The sequence below is a fragment of the Anolis carolinensis genome, unplaced genomic scaffold, assembly GCF_035594765.1.
Source record: "Anolis carolinensis isolate JA03-04 unplaced genomic scaffold, rAnoCar3.1.pri scaffold_9, whole genome shotgun sequence".
In the NCBI taxonomy this organism is placed as follows: domain Eukaryota; kingdom Metazoa; phylum Chordata; class Lepidosauria; order Squamata; family Dactyloidae; genus Anolis; species Anolis carolinensis.
In genome coordinates, this window is record NW_026943820.1 from 20,332,062 (window position 1) to 20,354,932 (window position 22,871).

The 22,871-nt window shown below is 39.1% G+C and overlaps 1 protein-coding gene across 1 annotated transcript in view; it reads left to right on the forward strand.

Moving 5' to 3' along the window:
• cdh11 (cadherin 11) overlaps positions 1 to 22,871 on the forward strand; it is a 117,290-nt gene that overhangs the window by 76,979 nt on the left and 17,440 nt on the right. The window contains exons 7-11 of the mRNA XM_003222973.4: positions 6,919 to 7,106; positions 10,607 to 10,860; positions 12,797 to 12,933; positions 14,794 to 14,915; positions 21,049 to 21,166. Coding sequence (XP_003223021.2) covers positions 6,919 to 7,106; positions 10,607 to 10,860; positions 12,797 to 12,933; positions 14,794 to 14,915; positions 21,049 to 21,166 — 819 coding nt within the window. The remainder of the gene's footprint in view (positions 1 to 6,918; positions 7,107 to 10,606; positions 10,861 to 12,796; positions 12,934 to 14,793; positions 14,916 to 21,048; positions 21,167 to 22,871) is intronic.

Sequence of the window (22,871 nt, forward strand, 5' to 3'; positions counted from 1 at the left end):
AAATTTAAAAAGGGAAAACGTCATCGAATCCTGCACAGATATTTGTTTATGTAAGCGTGTTCTTTCATTCATCAGGTTAGCTTCTTATAAGGTCAAGTTCATGCGCAGTTCAGTAACTGGCTCTATGGTAATTGACCAGGGTGCTGCTCTGCTTGTGATTGGTCAATTATTATTATTATTTATTTTATTTACAGCATTTATATTCCGCCCTTCTCACCCCAAAGGGGACCCAGGGCGGATCACATTACACATATAGGCAAACATTCAGTGCCTTTTAACATAGAACAAAGACAAACAAACATAGGGGGCCTCGAACTCATGACTTCCTGGTCACAGTGATTCATTGCAGTTAATTGCAGCTGGCTTGCTCTCCCGCCTGCGCCACAGCCCGGGCGCAGGCGGGAATTACTAGTCCCTAGCCTTGTTTCTTGCTGACAGCAATGGTTTTTCTTCGATACCAGTGAATTCTGCAAAATATAATAAATTATATGTCAACAGGAAATGAATGATCCTGCTTCCAGGAATCTCACACCCAGCACATTGAGTTATTTCCCTTCTTTGGCCAGCTGAGCAGCCAGCCAAGACCTATCAACCATGAGCCAAGCAGTTCAGTCACTGTAGCAGCGCCAAAAGCTCTAATTTTTAATGTATCGGGGTTGCAGGTCACTTTGCCTCTATAAAATGAGGTCACACTTCAAAAAAAGGTTGGGAACCACTGTGTTAGAGGCTTATGGGATTTGTAGTTCCAAAAGTAACTTTTCTGAGATCTGTAAAGTATTAATGTCGTAAGAGTAATGAGGTTCACAGGTTTTTGAAGAAAGAAGGAATGATCAAAATGGAAATTTTCTGGCCTGGTGCATTTCCTCATAAGTTGTTTCCACCCTATTTCTATGCCAGTTTATGATTTTGTAAAATATGAACAAAAGGTAAAGGTTTCCCCTGATGTTAAGTCCAGTTGTGACCGACTCTGGGGATTGGTGCTCATCTCCATTTCTAAGCCCATAGACATCTCCAAGGTCATGTGGCTGGCATGACTGCATGGAGCGCCGTTACCTTCCCACTGGAGTGGTACCTATTGATCTACTCACATTTGCATGTTTTCGAACTGCTAGGTTGGCAGGAGCTCATTCTGCTCCCGGGACTTGAACCTAGGACCTTTTGCCCCTAATTGAATATTTACAGATACACTCATTCAAATATATGTATTTTTTAATTCATGTAGATATAGTTTTATGGGGAGCATAAAAACAAGCAGATAATCCATAATGCAAATATGATCTCACATCATAGGCAATTTAGTATCTTGTTTTGGGGTCATCAGTTTTCTCAGTATGGGGTATTGTCTCTTCACAAAACCATGATGTCATCCTTTTACTTTTGTCTGGATATTGACTCCCTTATCTTCTCCCCCATTTTTTTCCTATAATTTGTTACTTCTGAAGATAAGCAGCCTTGAATAAACCATCTGAAACCCTTCTGGGACTTGAAGGTTGTTCTGTGATTCATTTTCAATATGCTTTTCACTAGATTTCCTCTAACATCTGCAACATGAATTACAGCTTTCATGTTGCAATAAGTTCTGCATTTCAAATCCATGGTCCTATAATGCTGGTCACCTTCGTTGGAATGCCCCTAGCTGAGAAATAATTATGTCTTGGATAGTGAAAGATGTGCTCTTTTTTCTTTTAATTCTGAGAACTGCTGTATTTCTGACCGCACTGGATTTAAATCCCCTCTCAGCCTTGAAGCCTCTGCTGGATGTAATTGAGCCAATAATATTTTTTCTTAGCTGAACTGATCTTCCTACCACATTAGAGGTGACATGCACCATCAGCTATAGCATTTTATAGAAATCTTTGGGCTCATCTGGTAAAAATGTGTCCTGGAACAGGCTTGAAACTAGGGTCATTGTTCACATAGCCAAGGAGCACAGCCACATTTTGTTTTCTCTGTGTCAGCACCACTGCCACTCCTAGGGGTCGCGGTGGCACAACGGGTTAAATCACTGAGCTGCTGAACTTGCTGACTGGAAGGTCAGTGCCAGTCCCCCACGACCTTCTGGCAAACAAACTAGTAAAATGTGGGCTAGACAAAACTACGGTGAGATGGATCTGTAATTGGCTAAGTGAACGAACCCAAAGGGTGCTCACCAATGCGTCCTCTTCATCATGGAAAGAAGTGACAAGTGGAGTGCCACAGGGTTCTGTCCTGGACCCGGTTCTGTTCAACATCTTTATTAACGACTTAGACAAAGGGTTAGAAGGCATGATCATCAAGTTTGCAGACGACACCAAAATGGGAGGGATAGCTAACACTCCAGAAGACAGGAGCAGAATTCAAAACGATCTTTACAGACTAGAGATGGGCCGAAACCAACAAAATGAAGTTCAACAGGGATAAATGCAAGATACTTCATTTCGGCAGAAAACATGGAATGCAAAGATACAGAATGGGGGACACCTGGCTTGACAGCAGTACACGTGAAAAAGATCTTGGAGTCCTTGTGGACAACAAGTTAAACATGAGCCAACAATGTGATGCAGCAGCTAAAAAAGCCAACGGGATTCTGGCCTGCATCAATAGGGGAATAGCATCTAGATCCAGGGAAGTCATGCTCCCCTCTATTCTGCCTTGGTCAGACCGCACCTGGAATACTGCGTCCAATTTTGGGCACCGCAGTTGAAGGGAGATGTTGACAAGCTGGAAAGCGTCCAGAGGAGGGCGACTAAAATGATTAAGGGTCTGGAGAACAAGCCCTATGAGGAGCGGCTTAAAGAACTGGGCATGTTTAGCCTGGAAAAGAGAAGGCTGAGAGGAGACATGATCGCCATGTACAAATATGTGAGGGGAAGTCCTAGGGAGGAGGGAGCAAGCTTGTTTTCTGTTGTCCTGCAGACTAGGATGCGGAACAATGACTTCAAACTACAGGAAAGGAGATTCCACCTGAACATCAGGAAGAACTTCCTCACTGTGAGGGCTGTTCGACAGTGGAACTCTCTGCCCCAGAGTGTGGTGGAGGCCCCTTCTTTGGAGGCTTTTAAGCAGAGGCTGGATGGCCATCTTGTCGGGGGTGCTTTGAATGCGATTTCTTGCTTCTTAGCGGGGGGTTGGACTGGATGGCCCATGAGGTCTCTTCCAACTCTACTATTCTATGATTCTATGAATCTGTGGAACAAGGTGTGCTCCTGCTGTTAGCCCCAGCTTCTGCCAACCTAACAGTTCGAAAACATGCAAATGTGAATAGATCAATAGGTACCATCTCGGCGGGAAGGTAAACAGAGCCCAGACACATGACCTAGGAGGTGTCTATGGACAATGCAGGCTCTTCAGCATAGAGATGGAGGAGAGAACCATCCCCAGAGCCGGAGATGAGCATCACCCCCCAGTACCTGAAGGGGAAGCCTTTACTGTTATCTGTGTTTCATTGTTTCTAGGCATTGAATGTTTGCCCTTGGGGAAATAGGGTGTGGGCACACCGTTTTGGTGTCGGTAGAGTTAGCTGTGATGGTGAGGCGCTCACACAGACCTCCATGGCCAACTGAGAGTGGCAGTCATGGTGACATGGCTGCAGTCCATCCCCTTTCCTTCTGCTGATGAGTGCCAGGAAAGATGATGGTGGATTGGGCCAAATTGGACCCCCTCCGGTTTTCCATACTGCCTTGAAGTTGCAGGATACTCTGCTAAAACCCCAGGATACTCCCTGGAAGGAGCCATGCATCATGAGGACAGCCAGCCTTCCATCTGCGGCAAATCTGGGATTTTGGACTAGTTTTGACCATGTCTTTTAGGCTAAATTAAATTCATGCTAAATTTAAACATAACCTTAAATTGATGTTGGTTGCATGCTTCCTTGTGACCCCACGATGTAGGGTGGCATGCAAATATTTAAAGTTTAAAAAATTTAAAGTACCCTTGAAGCCTGGGGACACAACCCTGAGTCAATTTAGGTTCAGGAGAGATCTTTATTTATTTATTTTTTCCTTTTTTGGGCAGGAGGGGGAGAAGGAAATTGTTTCTTCTCATTCTCTGTTTTTAAGAAAACTACTCTGGCAAGTCTAAAATAGCCAAAGGGTTCCTGAGCTCTGCTGTAGAGTATCTTTGGAGGCATTTGAGGACATTTATCGTGATTTTCAGGAGATATACTGGGCGGATGGGTTTATATCCCTCCCTAATCTTTGAGGGTTGCTCATCATAATTTAAAGAAAGAAACAAGTGCTTCACAGTCAATTCTGTTCCAAGAATGTCATATTGACTGGGAGGCCTTAGTCCTCTTCTTGGAGGCCTGACTGGTTTTAATATTTCCTTCTTTTTTGTGTTCTTCTCTCAAGCATTTAAGGCTTAGCTTCATTTTTGGTTCATTAGATCGTGTGCAGGGCTTTTGTTGATCTTGTTGATTTATACCAGGGGTCCCCAAACTACGGCCCGCGGGCCACATGTGGCCCATCGGAGCTATTTATCCGGCCCGCGGGGCAGTAGCTCCCTCCTCCTCTGCCAAGAAAGATGTGTGTGGCAAGGAGAAAGAGGAAAAGGCCTTTCCCTTCTCCCTCGCCCTGCGTGCACCTTTTCTGCTGCCGCTACCGCCGAAGAAGGAGCACGCAGGGCGAGCGAGGAGGCAGGGAAGGTGAGTGGCTTTCTCGCCTCGCTCGCCCCGCGCGCTCCTTTCCTGCCGCCGCTGTCGAGGAAGGACTGCACGGGGCGAGCAAGGAGAGAAAGCCACTCACCTTCCCTGCCTCCTCGCTCGCCCCGCGCGCTCCTTTCCTGCCGCTGCCGCCGAAGAAGGAGCGCACAGGGCGAGCGAGGAGGCAGGGAAGGTGAGTGGCTTTCTTGCCTCGCTCGCCCCGCGCGCTCCTTTCCCGCCGCTGCCGCCGAAGAAGGAGCGCGCAGGGCGAGCGAGGAGGCAGGGAAGGTGAGTGGCTTTCTCGCCTCGCTCGCCCCGCACGCTCCTTTCCCGCCGCTGCCGCCGAAGAAGGAGCGCGCAGGGCGAGCGAGGAGGCAGGGAAGGTGAGTGGCTTTCTCGCCTCGCTCGCCCCGCGCGCTCCTTTCCCGCCGCCGCTGTCGAGGAAGGAGTGCACGGGGCAAGGAGAGAAAGCCACTCGCCTTCCCTGCCTCCTCGCTCGCCCCGCGCGCTCCTTTCCCGCTGCCGCTGTTGCCAAGGAACATAAGCACTGGGCAAACAAGAAGAGAAAGGCACTCACCTTTCCTGCCTCCTTGCCCGCCCCGTGCGCTCCTTTCCAGCCACCGCTGCCACAGAGGAACTTAAGACCTTGCTTGAGGTACCACATTAAATGTACATTGGGGAAAACGGCACACTTCGTTTTGTATTGCACAGAATGTATCCAGTGGCAGTTTCCAAAATGAATACAGAGGCACATCTTATAGAAATAGGTTAACTGTGTTAGTAGGTGGTTGAATTATGTTGGTCAGGGATGCTTTGATTGTTTTGGTGCACAAAGGCAGAAGGGGGTTGGATTAGATGGCCCAAGGGGTCTTTTCCAACCATTTTAATTATGGTATTATTATTATTATTATTATTATTATTGACACAAAGACAGAGTATGGCACAACAAACGAGATATATATGATGGATTATTACTATCATTGTATGACACAGCAAACAAGATAGATATGCTGGATTTCGTATCACAAAATCACAAGTCGAACACTTCCCAAGTGTCTAGGACTGTGTGATGTATTATTATTATTATTATTATTATTATTATTATTATTATTATTATTATTATTATTTTATTATGACACAGCAAGCAAGATAGATATGCTGGATTTCGTATCACAAAATCACAAGTCGAACACTTCCCAAGTGTCTAGGACTGTGTGATGTATTTTCGGATGATGTGCGCAGATCCCATTATTATTATTATTATTATTATTATTATTATTATTATTATTATTATTATTATTATTATTATTATTATTGAGTGACTATCTGTCAGGGGTGCTTTGATTATGTTTTGTTGCACAAAAGCAAAAGGGGTTTGGACTAGATGGCCCAAGGGGTCTCTTCCAACCCTCTTTATTATTTTTATGATGATGATTATTATTATTAACATTGAGGCTGTATTTGTTCCCTTTTTGTTTGTTTTTTTACTTCATAATAAGATATGTGCAGTGTGCATAGGAATTTGTTCATTGTTCAAAAAAAAAAACACTATAGTTCGGCCCTCCAACGGTCTGAGGGACCGTGAATTGGCCCCCTGTTTAAAAAGTTTGGGGACCCCTGATTTATACCATATCCTCCCAATTGTTAGGCAATGGCAGTCCCTCTTGCCACCCCACTTTTTTCAGATTCTTTTAAAATATCTCAGTCTTTTCTTCTCCCACCAATCTTTCTGTTTGGCCTGCTTCCATTTCAGCAAACTGAATTCAAAGTACATTCAGTTAACTTATTGAGGTATGTCTGTAAAATCTTGCCCTTCCCAGTAGACTCAAACAAAAGCAAACCACTCCAGTGTTCTTCCTCATTTGTAGCTTTTCCATCTTGCCCACACTTCAATTTTGGTTGAACACACTGATTTCATTTTTCACTGTGACATGTCTCAACCTCTCCTCTGAACTGCAGTTAGGATTGAAATAAGGAAGAGGCTAAACTTATTGAGCCATCAAAGTGTATTTTCTATGTAATTCCGGGATGTTGTTATGTCCTCTTAAGATGAGCCCTTCTTCTCAGGGACAAGACACTGCCCTCTGGTTGAATATTCAACATTTCTAAGTCTAATGTGCTTTTGTACAAGAAATAAGACTTATCTGGGCTTTAGCTTCTGGCAGCAAAATCTTTTGAGTCAGACTTAGGCAGTAACTCTTCTGTTCAACAAAGTGTCAGGGTTCTAACCCTTGTGCTACTTTTCATTTCTAAAAAGAATGTAATCATGGTTTGCTTACAAATCTGCACCTTTTGCCTAGGTGTTTATCAGATGTCAATATCAGAAGCATCCATCCCAGGAGAGGAAGCTGGAAGAGTAAAGGCCAAAGATCCCGATATTGGAGAAAATGGCTTAGTAACGTACAATATTATTGATGGAGACGGTGTAGAGATGTTTGAAATTACAACAGATTATGAGACTCAAGAAGGGGTTGTGAAGCTTAAGAAGGTAAGTAATGTGATCCTTTCATTCCAGTTAATGGATAATATACTTCATTTTCTTTCCATGCCTTGCAGAAAATATAATAGGCATAGATTATCACTCATCATAAAAAAATCACAGCAAATGCAGTTTTGGATAATTTGTTTATGAAGCTATGATTAACTTCCACCATCCCATTTTACTGTTATCTGCTAATGCCTAGAGCCAGAATGCAAAGAAAGAGATTATGAAAAGAAACTATTGATGCATAGAAGCTTCTTAACATCTTCTTAAAGTGAAGAAAGTAGATTATTCTTTTACTGATCTTCCACTTGAGAAATCAACACTGCTCCCTTTTCAAAGTATTAACTTGGAAATAAATGAGCGGATTGCTTTGCATATAACCAAGCATTCAAGTTGGCAGTTCTGTCTGAATTTTTCTATAATGTGAAAATTACAAGGAATTTCTTTTTGTTCCTGTGTTTCAGATGAAAATGTAATTTTGTCTGTCAATATTACTTCCAAATGCACTTTATGTTAAGAGAAAGGAAAGAGGGGGAAACAGGCAGAGAAAGCAAACCTAGGCAGAATTGTATTATACTCTTGTCAAGGAATTCAGCCTTACTAAGCCACTTATTGGGTTTCTGTTTTGCAATTCATAAAGAGGTTGTCTTTCATTATACAGCTGATGTCACTGTTGAAATCACATCAAGTATCCAATGCAAAATACCAAATGAAAGCAGTAAGATATTCCCTTTAGTACCAAAACTTCAACCAACAATATAAACTGATAGTTCTCTCTATATTTTACTTTGAGTGTACACTTCTTAGGACCTCCTAAGCCATTTTAAAGTGGTGTTTTAGTGCTGCAGCATGGCTAGAGAGCAAATGCTCTTCTTCACATTCACCTTAGATTGGGTGTCAAACTCATTTTCATCATAGGCTACATCAGCCTTATGGCTGCCTTCAAAGGACCATTGAATCAATGGATGGAGAATACGTGGATACAAAAGACCAACTATAATTTGTACATAGTGGTCACTACTCTTTTGTTTTTTACCAATTTGGGTTCCCAGATGTTATTGAACTACAACTCCCATCACTTTAGATTATCTGTCATTCGCTCTGGGGATAATGAGAATTGCAACCCAACAATACTTGTGGTTTTCAGGTTAGGGAAACATTAAAAAACGTTTTAACATCAGACATCATATCCACAAGTTTTGTATCAGATTCAAACCTTTCTATCCTGGCTAAACAAAACAAACTGCAGCCTTCCATATGTCCACAACTCCCATCAGTTCTAGTCGTGATGTCTTATGATGAGGAACATAGGAGTTGTAGTCTAGCATCTGTGGCACCCTATAAAATGACATGGTGTTCCAGATTCAGCCCACAGGCCTTGAGTTTGACACATGTGCCTTAAAGGATCTACTACCTGGTTCAGCCTACTGAAGCCATGACTGGCAAGCTGGCCAAGGCTAAAGAAATAGGCAAAGTGGGCACACCATCTGATCCCACCAGCACCACAGTTATAGAGAATGACAACGGCATTCCTATCTGACTCTTTATTTATTTCGTGTCAAAAGCACTGCATAATAAATAAGTTTAAAAGCGATACAATAAAGGAATCACAAGCAGCTAAATAGTTTTAGACCAAAAGCAGGCAACAACAACTGCATTTTCCGTAGCTTTAAACAACTCCTCCTCTGTACATGAGGCAGGACATTGTGGGCAAGCATACATATGCGGAGTTGTTTGTTCTGCTCCACAGTCACACAAGGTGGAGGATTCCTCCAGGTAGTGCCACCTTGCCAAGTTGTCTTTACATCTGCCCACTCCACTTCTGAGTCTGTTCAGGGACTTCCAAGTTGCCCATTCTTGGTTTGCCCCTGGAGCAAGACCCTCTTGGGGGGCCATCCAGTTGTGATTGTCTGGTTTAGCTGCCCAGAGAGACACCCTTGCTGTTGCTGGAGGAACATCAAGAGGAGTGGTGGTTTTCATGAAGCTTTTCCTTGATTTGAGTCTGGTGGGAGGAGGCTGATAGTCATGCAGTGGGTGGCTTTCACAATGTTCGACCATATTTCTCTCGGAGTTAGCAGCAAATTCCCGTCGAACGTCAGGAGGGGCAATGCCAGCTAACTTGTAGAGTTTATCAACAGGTGTAGGTTTAAGGCATCCTGTGATTATTCTGCATGTTTCATTCAGTGCTATGTCCACCTGCTTTGCATGGGCAGACTTTTGCCAGACAGGACAGGCGTACTCAGCAATTGAGAAAGACAAGGCCAGGGCTGATGTTCTTATTACTTGTGGGTCTGCTCCTCATGCGCTGCCAGTCAGTTTCCGCAGGATGTTGTTGTGTGCAGCTACTTTGTGCTTGGTGTTCATGCAGTGTTTCCTATATGTTAGTGTTCGATCTAAGGTGACACCAAGATATTTAGGATGGAAACGGTGTTTGAGCTCTTGGCCTTCCCAAGTACCTTTCAGTTTCCTGTTGGCTTCACGGTTACGTAGGTGGAAAGCACACACTTGTGTCTTGGCAGGGTTGGGCTTCAGGTGGTTCTCTTTGTAGTAGCTGGAGAGATATTTCAAGGCATTAGTGAATTGCTTTTCAACTGTTTCAAAATCTTTAGCTTGTGTTATAAGGCCAAAGGTCATCAGCATATATAAAGCTCTTTGTGAGTGGTGGTAGTGGCTGATCGTTTGTGAAGATGTTAAATAAGTTCGGTGCAAGAACGCTGCCTTGGGGTAAACCGTTCTTTTGCATCTGCTTTTCTGGCCCTGAAACTCCACGTAAAAGCTGCGGTTTTCATCGGTGTAAAGATGTGAATTTGGGTACAAAGCAAACTGGAAGCTTGGTTATGAGTCATGCTTCAATGGAAGTCCATACAGATTTTGGGCAATTGGATATGGAACGAAATGCATTCTAGGGTTAGATTACTGTTTTATCTGTTTTATATTGTGATTGCATTATGTTGCTTATATTTTGTCCTTATGTTGTTTAGGCCTCTGCCCCATGTAAGCCGCCCCGAGTCCCCACGGGGAGATGGTGGCGAGGTATAAATAAAGTTTTATTATTATTATTATTGGATATAGGCTGTGGCATGTTAACCCAGAATGTTATCATGTGACCTCTGACCTTTGTATAACACCTGTACAAAGTGATCAGTTAGATGTTTTGTTGACAATGGTTTTATTGTACTCGGGACACCAGCAATGTCAGTGCCTTGCTAGAGCATTACTTGTACACTTAATGTTAGTAAAAGACTGTCATACAGATAGTAATCTATTCAGATAGTTCATCCATTGCTTAAAGCAAGAGGTGCCACCTAGATATTTTGAATCACAATTATATCACAATCCCTTACCACTGGCCTTGTTGAATGGGGCTGGTGTGTTAAAATTTTCTCATTCTTGCTCTAATCTCATGCATTCAAATTATGAAATTAAAAACAAAACCTAAGTGTGTTATCTAGAAAACTATCCTAACCATTGATTCTAATAAACAATGTTCCTGTTTCTTTCAGCATGTTGATTATGAAACTAAAAGGATCTACAGTCTGAAGGTAGAGGCAGCCAATATACACATTGACCCAAAATTCATCAGCAATGGACCATTCAAAGATACTGTTACAGTGAAAATTAATGTGGAAGATGCCGACGAGCCACCGATATTTTTTGCACCATCTTATATTCTTGAAGTGGAAGAGAATGCCGGCCCTGGTGCTTCAGTTGGGAGGGTCCATGCCAAAGACCCTGACGCCAAAAACAGCCCAGTAAGGTATGCAGTAGGAATGATGGCTTAAGAGATAAAATTAAACAAATTGGAAGCATCAGGCTACATCTTCATTGCCAAGCAGGAAATGATTGTGTCATTGTTGAAATCCCTAAAGGACCTCAGTAGGTTATTGCAGGTTTTTTTTGGTTGGTTTCTCTTTTATTGAAAGAGAAAAATCACAAAACAACTACTGAAAAGAGCCAACTAATTATAAATTATACATTCTTCCAAAAAAAAAAATCCTACTAATCTAGACTCCCATCTACACTGCCATTATAATGCAGATTGAACTGTATTATATGGTCAGTGTAAGCTCATGTAATACAGTTTAACTATAATAATAATAATAAACTTTATTTTTATATCCCACCCCATCTCCCCAAAGGGACTCGGGGCGACTCACAACAGGGACAAGCCCAAAACAACAGCACAACATATTTGACAAAAACTTAAAACATTCCAACATACACAAAATAAAATAATGAACAATACATTAAAATCCAAGCAGATAAAATCAGAGTAATTAAAAGCAAACCAGTGGGGACAGGTTTCATAAAGTGCTGTATCATGGAAATAAGTAACAGTGATAAAGTGCCATATGCTTTTAAAACAGAAAGAAGTATTCTAATGACAGCTCTATTGGGCCTGTTCATTTAAACGCATTCATTTTAACTGCATTGAACAGACTTGTATGAGTCTACACTGACCATATAATGCAGTTCAATTTGAATTTCTAACTAATACTATTACAATACAACAAAGAATTCGCTACAAATGACAGCACAGGAAACATATAAGCATGGAAAATAGAAAATAATGGAAACTTCTAATAAAGATTTATATTTTTAAAAAAGAAAATAGAAAATAAACCAAACCACAGAGATACACAGAAAATACACATACTAAAGCAAGAATAACTAACAAATATAAAAAAAATAATCTACAGACATCTCACTCTCTCGCTAATGGGTTCCAGTTCTCACTAGTCTGCCCCTTTTAAGAAATATACAACTACACCTACATTTAATAACATTCTACGAGCATATAAATCAGGAGCTCTGGTGGCAAAGTTTGTTAAATCACTGAGCTGAAGTGGGTTTTTATTTGTGGAAGCAAGTATGAATGTTGTAATTAGTCACCTTGATTAGCATTGAATGGGCTTGCAGCTTCAAAGCCTGGTTGTTTCCTCCCTGGGGACTCCTTTGTTGGGAGGTGTTAGCTGGCCCTGATTGTTTCCTGTCTGGAATTCCCCTGTTTTCAGAGTGTGGTTCTTTATTTACTGTCCTGATTTTAGAGATTATATTGTTCTGTATTATACCACTATAATTTTTATATATTATATTTATATTTTTGTATTATTTGCTTAGAACTGGATTATATGTGGCCCCTTCTACACAACTGTATAAAATCCACACTGAACTAGATTATATGGCAGTGGGGACTCAAGATAATCCAGTTCAAGGCAGATACTGTGGATTATCTGCCCTGGCATTCTGGGTTATATAGCTGTGTGGAAGGGCCTTGTATCTCTACACTGCCATATAATCCAGTTAAAATCAGATAATCTGTATTTTATAGGCAGTGTGGAAGAGGCCTAAGTGAGGCCTAACTCTGCCTGTCCCCTGGGCTGAGAGGGTTGCAGGAGACCAAGTGGGTGGAGCTTAGCCTTCTAACTGGCAGCAATTGGATAAAAACAATTATTTCTCTCCCTCTAATTAGGACTTTATTTTTCTTTTCTTTTTGTTGTATGAACGTAGAGGCATGGATGAGGGGTTGTGCTGCCAAGTTTAGTGTTCCTGGGATGTGTAGTTTTGTTGTTTTGTCCTAGACTGAAATTTCATTACCCTTTTATATATATAGATGATATACTGTTTGAATGACATGGACTGAAGGCACTGAATAATTTTTCTCTAATCGCTTACTTTACACCCGCTTTTAGATATACAATTGATCGTCACACTGACTTTGACAGATACTTTAGCATCAGCCCAGAAGATGGTTCAATTACAACCACGAAGAACCTGGATAGGGAAGAAAAGGCCTGGCATAATATTTCAGTAATTGCATCTGAAGTCCGTACGTATCCAAAGGAGTGTGATGGTTGGCTACTCTTTAATTTTTTCCTATTATTTGTAGCATTTAGTAACATGGGCAGTAGGTATTAGACATTGGAAAGATATGGAAAGATATTTGAAATCCAGATGAAAATGTCCTATCCCAAGTGCTGGAAAACTCTAACAAGGAAAATCCTAAATCTTCACAGTATTGTGTTCGTTCTATTCCAAAAACCACATTTTTTTCTGATTCATTATACTTGCAGAAAGTGTGTTTCTCAAGCAGAAAGCATGCTTACTCTTTCCCTTGGGGGAAAATGTGTCTTTTTTGCAGACACGGTGAATAGTTCTTGGAAACTGCAATTATCAAGGACTTTCTCAAAGCAGGGAGAAAAATGGTTAAATGAGTCATCTTTGTCCATCACTACAAAAATTCAAAGATTTTTCATCCTGGTTAGCCATTGTATTTCTTCATCTTGTGGCCAGCTCAATTTACAGTCAGTGATGAGATATCTGGAATATGCTATCTCTGAGGGTGAATGCTGAAAATTAATCTGTCCATCTGACAAGAATTAACAATAAAAGCATTTTAGACTTGCCATTCAGCCAGAACTCAATTTCAGTTGAGTTTATAGAATCAAATATTAACATGTGGGCTTTTGAACATGACTTGATTTCATTAATAAGAGGTTGGGGAAATCTTCCAAAGTGCAGCGCACAGATCTCTTATCTGAAGTACTTAAAATCTGAAGTTGTCCATGTGGGTGGCTGAAATAATGACTTCTTTACTTTCTGAAAAACTTTATTTCATGCATAAAATTATTAATATACAGTAGAGTCTCACTTATCCAACACTCGCTTATCCAATTTTCTGGATTATCCAACGCATTTTTGTAGTCAATGGTTTCAATATATTGCGATATTTTGGTGCTAAATTCGTAAATACAGTAATTACTACATAGCATTACTGTGTATTGAACTACTTTTTTTTGGTCAAATTTGTTGTATAACACGATGTTTTGGTGCTTAATTTGTAAAATCATAACCTAATTTAATGTTTAATAGGCTTTTCCTTAATCTCTCCTTATTATCCAACATATTCGCTTATCCAACGTTCTTCCGGCCCGTTTACATTGGATAAGCGAGACTCTACTGTAAATATTGATAAAATAAAAATATCACAAATGATGTATATAAAATTATCTTCAGGGTATGTATGGGTGGGATGTATGAAACAGAAATGAATTTCATGTTTAGACTTCGGTCCCACCTCCATTATATCTGTTTATGCAACAACAGATTTTTAATTTAATTTTTTTTAAACTCTTGAGAATCCAGAGCAATTTTTATTTCAAGTATTTTTGCATACTGTTAAAATTATTGCCCTTTAAGTAGCACAAAAGACAGGACATCTGTTCAGAAACAAGAAGTGTATAGATATCTTCCCTGGACAAAATTAATTTATTTCATTGTGTTGTTCCTTATTATTAGTAATACTAGCTTTGCCCAGCCACGCGTTGCTGTGGCTTATGGAAATCCTTTGTTGGCCATGTGGAATAGCAGTGACTAGCCTTGCAGTTTCAAAGCCTGGCTGTTTTCTGGAGTAGCTGGAGCTTTTTGTTGTATGAACATAGAGGCATGGATGAGGGGTTGTGCTGCCAAGTTTAGTGTTTCTGGGATGTGTAGTTTTGTTGCTTTGTCCTACGCTGAAATTTCATTACCCTTTTATATATATATATAGATTAGTATTTATATCTGACATTTTGTTTACCAAAGAACACTCAAAGAGGCTAACACTAAAAAGCATAACAATGTGCAAATTAAAACCTAACACATATAAACATTAAAATAGAATCTCCCTTACTTCTCAATCATTTTATAGATAATCGTCATCAGGAAGCCAAGGTTCCAGTGGCAATCAAGGTCCTTGATGTAAATGACAACGCTCCAGAATTTGCAACTCCCAATGAAACAGTTATTTGTGAAAAACCACAGATTCATGAGGTAATCTTTGTCACGTATTTTGCAGTGGGCATTGGCAGAGTTTTCTGAAGTGTGATTTAAAATAAAAATGCAATTTATCATATGTAAAGAATCAAAATCTCCACCTATTTCATTCTCACATGGAAAGAATTTTGAAAAGTTTTCAATTTTAAAGGATTTCAAAAGTATTCTCTATGTTGGAAGATTTTTATTTTATAGAGAACAGTCGCTGCATATTAGACATTGCTTATGAGTATGCTTGTGGGGCCATGGTGGTACAGTGGGTTAAACCACTGAGCTGCAGTGGCCATGGTGTAATTCAAGAAAACTGGTATAAGATGTTTTTTAGATGGTACCTCACCCCTGCCAAACTAACAAATTTTAACAAACACAATATGAACAAATGCTGGAAATGTAACAAGGAAGTAGGAACCTTCTTACATCAATGGTGGAAATGTAAGAAAATCAAAGAATACTGGAAAAATGTCCACAAGGCGTCACAATCAATACTAGGACTCAAGTTTCCTCTATCACCAGAGACATATTTATTAGGTATACCAAATGTAAAAACAAACAAGAATCAAGACAAATTACTATTTTTTATTGGAACCGCAGCAAGACTAGTTGTAGCTAGAATATGGAATCAAAAGGAGGTACCATCCATCAACTGGTACGACTGGATTTTAAAACTGTTCGATATAATACAAATGGATATTTTAACTCAAAGACTAAGAGAAGTCAAAGAAAAAACAGATTGGTTGGGCTTCAGAGACTTTATTCAGAAAGAAGGATATAATTTAACAATAGACTTATTTGATATGTGATATACATCAAAGTTACAAGACTGTTAATACCAGAGATGAAAATAGACTATAAGATTTTAAAACCCTCAAGAGGTCAATGGGAAGTCATTCAAATTTTTCTTTCTTTTTTCTCTTTATTATCCTTATTTTTTCATATTTTTTCTTCTTTTTTTCTTTTTTCTTTTTTTAATTTTGTTTTTCTCACACCTATTTTTAAGTTTATTATTTATTTTTATTTTTTCTCCTGGTTTTATCTTCTTTTTCTTCTTGGTCTCTGGTCTCTACTTTCACCCCACTTTCTAAACACAATTGTTTTCCTCGCTTTCACTGTAATTATAGATAAAAGCACAATAAAAACTATTTTAAAAAAAAACCACTGAGCTGCAGAAGTTGCTGAATAGAAGGTCAGCAGTTCAAATCCGCTGAGCGGGGTGAGCTCCTGTTGTTAGCCCCCGCTTCTGCCAAACTAGCAGTTCGAAAACATGCAAATGTGAGTAGATTAATAGTTACCGCTCCAGCGAGAAGGTAACGGTGCTCCATGCAGTCATGCTGGCCACATGACCTAGGAGGCGTCTATAGACCATGCCAGCTCTTCAGCTTAGAAATGGAAATGAGCATCACCTCCCAGAGTTGGACTCGACTCAATGTAATGTTAAGGGGAAACCTTTACCTTGAGTATGCTATCAAGAGGCTCAGGCATTGGAGGTGAGTGGGGTTTCACTGAAATCAAATAACTTTTAAAAGCCATCCCCCTCCAAAAAAAGTTCAGACAAGATAAATTCCCCCCAGATCCTCAGACGTTGAAACTTTCCTTTATTACCACACTGAGAACAAGAACATGTGCAAGTGTTCTTTATATCCTCAGTACAGATGTAATTTTCCAAGGCATACAGGACCTATTTCAACTTAAATATTTTCCCCTTTTAAAATTTTTTAGTTCCAGTGATACTTTTCGGTGTAATTGCATTTATAATCCATATATCTATATGCAGCTGCAGGGTGTCCAATATTGTAGCAAAAGAGCCTGTGTGCCTTTTTTTTTTGCTTTGAATGTCAGAATTTAAATTTATTTGAAATGTGAGACAATTCACTGATCCACCTGGTTTGGTTTTGCTACTCCGGGTTGAGTCCTATCTAGAAATCCCTTAAGATGAAACAGAAACTTTCCACAAGCAAGACATGTACATTGGCAACCACCCTTTCCTGCTCACACTACACTATTTTCCTTTATTTCCAAAGAGAACACTCATTTTAACATATAAAGTTTAGTATAATTGAAACCCTTCCACACAGAGTCAGGGCACACATCTTCAATAACATTTTATTTGCAACATTCAGTACTGTTATCTGGCATATATTTATACTGCTGTTTCTGTCATATTGAAATGAAGCACTGTGTTATGACTGATGTGGTATCTTACCTGAATTATGGTTTTTAGAAAGTACAGTAGAGTCTTACTTATCCAACATTCACTTATCCAACATTCTGGATTATCCAACGCATTTTTGTAGTCAATGTTTTCAATACATCATGATATTTTGGTTCTAAATTTGTAAATACAGTAATTACTACATAGCATTTCTGCGTATTGAATTACTTTTTCTGTCAAATTTGTTGTATAACATGATGTTTTGGTGCGTAATTTGTAAAATCATAACCTAATTTGATGTTTAAAAGGCTTTTCCTTAATCCCTCCTTATTATCCAACATATTCGCTTATTCAACGTTCTGCCGGCCCGTTTATGTTGGATAAGTGAGACTCTACTGTATTTACATATCTCCATGTTCTATGTGTTTCATGCTTTATTTTCCCAGAAGAACTAAACCAGGAAAATTAGTCAGAAAGATAATTGCAGCAAACTTGATTTTGTGAATCTGGGTTGGGCCTCACAGTATACAATAGCTCATAGTATACAATAAACCTGAAGTACACTTTGTGCTATTTATTTATTTATTTATTTACAGTATTTATATTCCGCCCTTCTCACCCCGAAGGGGACTCAGGGCGGATTACAATGAACACATATATGGCAAACATTCAATACCAACAGACAAACAACATACATTAGACAGACTCAGAGGCATTTTTAACATTTTTCCAGCTTCACGATTCCGGCCACAGGGGGAGCTGTTGCTTCACCATCCAGTAGTGGCTGTACTTCCTCATTCCTTTCCTCGTGTTTTGCTGGCAGTTTTTTATGGTGTTGTAAATTAGCCTCCCGCATAAAGCGTCCCTAAATTTCCCTAATTGACAGGTGCAACTGTCTTTCGGGTCTGCATAGGTCAACACCAAGCCGGGGCTATTAATGGTCGGAGGCTTAACCCAACCCGGGCATCGAACTCATGACCTCTCGGTCAGTAGTGATTTATAGCAGCTGGTTACTAGCCAGCTGCGCCACAGCCCGGCCCCAGTGCTAGGTTTTTTTCTGCCTTATAGTGGCAATGCATCATGTTTAAGGATGGCTCAAAAAATGAGACAAGATCAATTCCTAGAAGGTAAATTTGTCCACAGATACAAGGCATTGATAGTTGTATTTTCACGTTTAGAAGCTGTATACTCAGAATGAGAGATGCCCGTATGATTTGTTGTACTCAATACTTTCAACAAATATAGTATTTTCATGCTGCCTAGTTTTCTGGCATACCAATGAAAATAAAGTGGTTCTTAATTCAGTAAAGAGCCTCTTTATTTTCAATGTGTCTCTATTGCTAAAGCACAAAAGTGATGTCATTACCAAACTTTTTTTTCCATGACTGGAACGTCTCCCTATGGCAGTGGTGGCAAACCTATGGCACACGTGACAAGGAGGCATAGTATTCCAGAGTTGGAAGAGATCCCAAGGGGCCATCTAGTCCACCCCTTCTGCCAGTCAAAAGGACCCCAAACAGATGGACATCCAATCGAACCTTTGTAATAATAATAATAATAATAATAATAATAATAATAATAATAATAGCAGTAGCAGCAATCCCTGGGGGCATGCAGTCCAATCCACTTCCACTAGGCAGTAAAAGCATAATCAAAGCACCCCAGACAGATGACCATACATCTTTTGCAGTAGTAGTAGTAGTAGTAGTAGTAGTAGTAGTAATTACTGTTTACACTTGAGTATAAGCCTAGTTTTTCAGCCCTTTCTTAAGACTGAAAAAGCCCCCCTTGGCTTATACTCGGGTGAGGGTCCTGGTTGGCTTGTATTTGGGTCAGCTTATACTCAAGAATATATGGTACATTTATTATTTTTCTCTATTATATTGTAATGCGATATAATACTAATAATATAATATAATAATATTAATTATATATTATATTTTACATGTAATATTACTAATAATATTACAATATATTGATACAGTACAATATAGTAATTTATTACCAGTATTGTATTATGCTAATATAATATTGTATGTAAATTTAACTTGTAAGCCGCTCTGAGTCCCCTTCGGGGTGAGAAGGGTGGCATATAAATGTAGCAAATAAATAAATAATAAATATTATTATTGGTATTATTACATTTATTATTTTTCTCTATTATTGTTACTACTATTACATTTACAGTAGAGTCTCACTTATCCAAGCTAAATGGGCCGGCAGAAGCTTGGATAAGCGAATATCTTGGATAATAAGGAGGGATTAAAGAAAAGCCTATTAAACATCAAATTAGGTTATGATTTTACAAATTAAGCACCAAAACATCATGTTATACAACAAATTTGACAGAAAAAGTAGTTCAATATGCAGTCATGTTATGTTGTAATTACTGTATTTACGAATGTAGCACCAAAATATCATGATATATTGAAAACATTGACTACAAAAATGGCTTGGATAATTCAGAAGCTTGGATAAGCGAGGCTTGGATAAGTGAGACTCTACTGTATTTTACTCTATTGTTATTATTATAATTATTATTATTACATTTATTATTTCACTCTGATCTTATTATTATTATTATTATTGAATTTATTATTTTACTCTATTTATTATTACTTGTATTATTCTCCTGTATGGATTTAACGTCAGGGGAAACCTTTACTATTTATTTATTTATTATTAAATGTATTATTTTACTCTATTATTATTAAAAGGATACATAAGCACATTTACATTGAAGAAGAGAATAACGATTTGATCTGAGTTGAAGAGTCTTATCTTAAATTTGAGCTTTATGTAAATATTGAAAAACATTTAACCTACGGATGCCTCAATTAATGTAATTTTATTGGTATCTATTTTTATTTCTGAAATTTACCACCCTCGGCTTCTACAGGAGTCAATGTTTTCCCAGTTTTTTTGTAGTAAAATTAGGTGCCTCGGCTTATATTCAGGTTGGCTTATACTCGAGTATATACGGTATATCAATAATAATAATAATAATAATAATAATAATAATAATAATAATAATAATATCAGGAGCAACCCCAAAGACCATGTAACCCATCCTGCTTCAACCATGCAGGAAAAGCACAATCAATGCACCCCAAACCAATGGCCATCCAGTCTTTGTAATAATAATTGTTATAATTGCAAAATCTTAAAAAGGATTTTCACATCCCTAGTTTGAACTGTCTACTGCTTTGGAGAAACCTCTTGCCCTCTTGTCTTACCCTTGGATTTCCAACAAGTATGTGGTTGGGCATTTTAAGAAACAAAGAATATATAGGACAGAAATGGGTAAAATGTGACTTAACGGTTGCTGTTGGACTACAACTCCTCTAACAACTCCCCATTGGCTGTGCTTCCTGGGTCCAATGGGATTTATAGCTGTTACTTTTGTAATGTTGTGAGCCGCCCCGAGTCCCCACGGGGAGATGGTGGCGGGGTATAAATAAAGTTTTTATTATTATTATTATTATTATTATTATTATTATTATTATTATTGTTATTATTGTTATTATTGTTATTATTGTTATTATTGTTATTATTATTATTACAAGTTGTTGACGGTATTTCCCAGTGCCAAATCTGCGGAAGCTTAAATATGCTTCAGAAAGAGTAGTTTTGTGGGGGGCAATGGTGTCACATTTGGTCATTTGCAACTGTAAATGTGAATCTGCAGCGCTCAAACAATTGTAAATCCATCTTGCAATGTCAGATGCCAGAAATTATTTTTAAATATTGAAAAGTGTTTGGGGAAGCTGAAACCTATTTAAATGATAAACAGTTGCTTTCGGAAGACTGATGGGATCAGAAAAGAGGTGTCTGAGGTGCAAGGCAGGCCTGTTAGAAAGCCATATTTTTCCCATCTCTCAACTATAAGTTTGTGTACAACTTTTACTCATGCTAAGAAAAAAACAGAAAAGATACACTTTTAAAATTCACTGCATGCTTACAATTGCTTTTCTTTTACAGCCATTATTTACAATTAGTGCAAAGGACAAGGACAATACTGCCAATGGCCCAAGATTAATCTTCAGTTTGCCACCAGAAATGATCTACAAGCCTAATTTTACTCTTCGAGACAACAGAGGTTTGTATTGGGATATACTCCAATGAACAGAAGCAAACTACCTCTCCCATTTTGAAATATTCTGCACTTTGGCCCAGATCCGTGTTTTTAGTCTCCCGTTTTTAACATTTTATGCTGTATGTTGATTTTTATGACTGTTTTATTGATACTGATGTTTTATTGTTGGATATTTGTTTCATTGTTTTATTGCTGGTTGTGTCGGGCTAGGCCCCATGTAAGCCGCTCCGAGTCCCTTCGGGGAGATGGGGCGGGGTATAAAAATAAAGTTATTATTATAATTATTATAACTGCTCTTTTGATGCTCTGGAGTGATATTTTTGCTCACTTCCAGTAGCTATGTGTGTTCCTAGTTATCTTGGGCTCAGAGCTTGGAAACATGCAGAAAATACAAGAGATGCTCAGAGTCTTTCCTGCAGTGTGTTGTCACCAACATTCATCCTGATAAGGGAATGCAAAATAAATCTGTGGGTAATGTATTTGGATTACAAACACTAGTTGGGAAAGTGTTTAATGCATTCAGTGCTTAGTATTTTTCTTCATTAAATCTCACTTGTGGCGTTTTCATGGTTACAGAAAAAACTAACCCAGCACTTTCCAACATCTCGACTTTTAAGTGCATCTCAGACTGTGAGAAAATGATGAAAGGAAAATACAGAAATATGGAAATATGTCGCATTCTATCTAATCCAGATTCCAGACTGATACCAGTATTTCTTTGGAGAGGGGAAGATTTTGGCTTTCCAAGTAAAGAGTAGAGTGAACCACTCTGTGCTTTATTTCAAACTAGCTTGGGGACCCGGCGATGCCCGGGTCATTTGAGAATTGTATTATTTGTCTTTTAATGTTATGTTTTCTGTTTGGAGTGGGTGAACTACAATTCCCAGAATCGTGGCTGAACCCTCCTGAAACCCTGCCAGTATTATAAGTTGGCCATTTTGGGCATGTGTACCAGGTATGTTGAAGTAGTGTCTGGATGGGGGTGAACTACTGCAACTTCTAGATTCCCGGGGCAATTGCCCCGAAATATCTATCAGTATCCACAGCAGGCAATATTCAGTCTGTGTGCCAAGTTTGGTCTAGATTCGTCATTGGCTGGTTTCAGTGGACTTTGGATGGAGGTGAACTACAACTCCCAAAATTAAGGCCCCTTCCCACAAATACCTGCAGTATGTTCAGTATGTCATGAGGCTTCTCTGTGTGAAGTGTGGTCCTAGTGCATTGTCGGTGGGAGTCAGTGTTTATCTGGTTGCAGGTGAACTATAACTCCATTTTCCCCAAACTTGCCCAATATGTTGTATTGGTTATGGGGGCTCTGTGTGCCAAGTGTGATGATCATTCACTGCAGGTGAACTATAATAATAATAATAATAATAATAATAATAATAATAATAATAATAATAATAATAATAATAATAACTTTATTTTTATACCCCACCCCATCTCTCCGAAGGGACTCGGGGCGGCTTACATGGGGCCTAGCCCGATAAAACAATCAATATCAGTCACACAACTATAAAACAATTATACCAGTAAAACATCAATAGCAATAAAACAATCGTTAAAATCGGCAAGAAGCATAGAAATTATATTTGCTTTGAATGCCAGAATTTAAATTTAATTGAAATGTGAGACAATTCACTGATCCACCTGATTTGGTTTTGCTACTCCGGGTTCAGTCCTATCTCGAAATCCCTTAAGCTGAAAC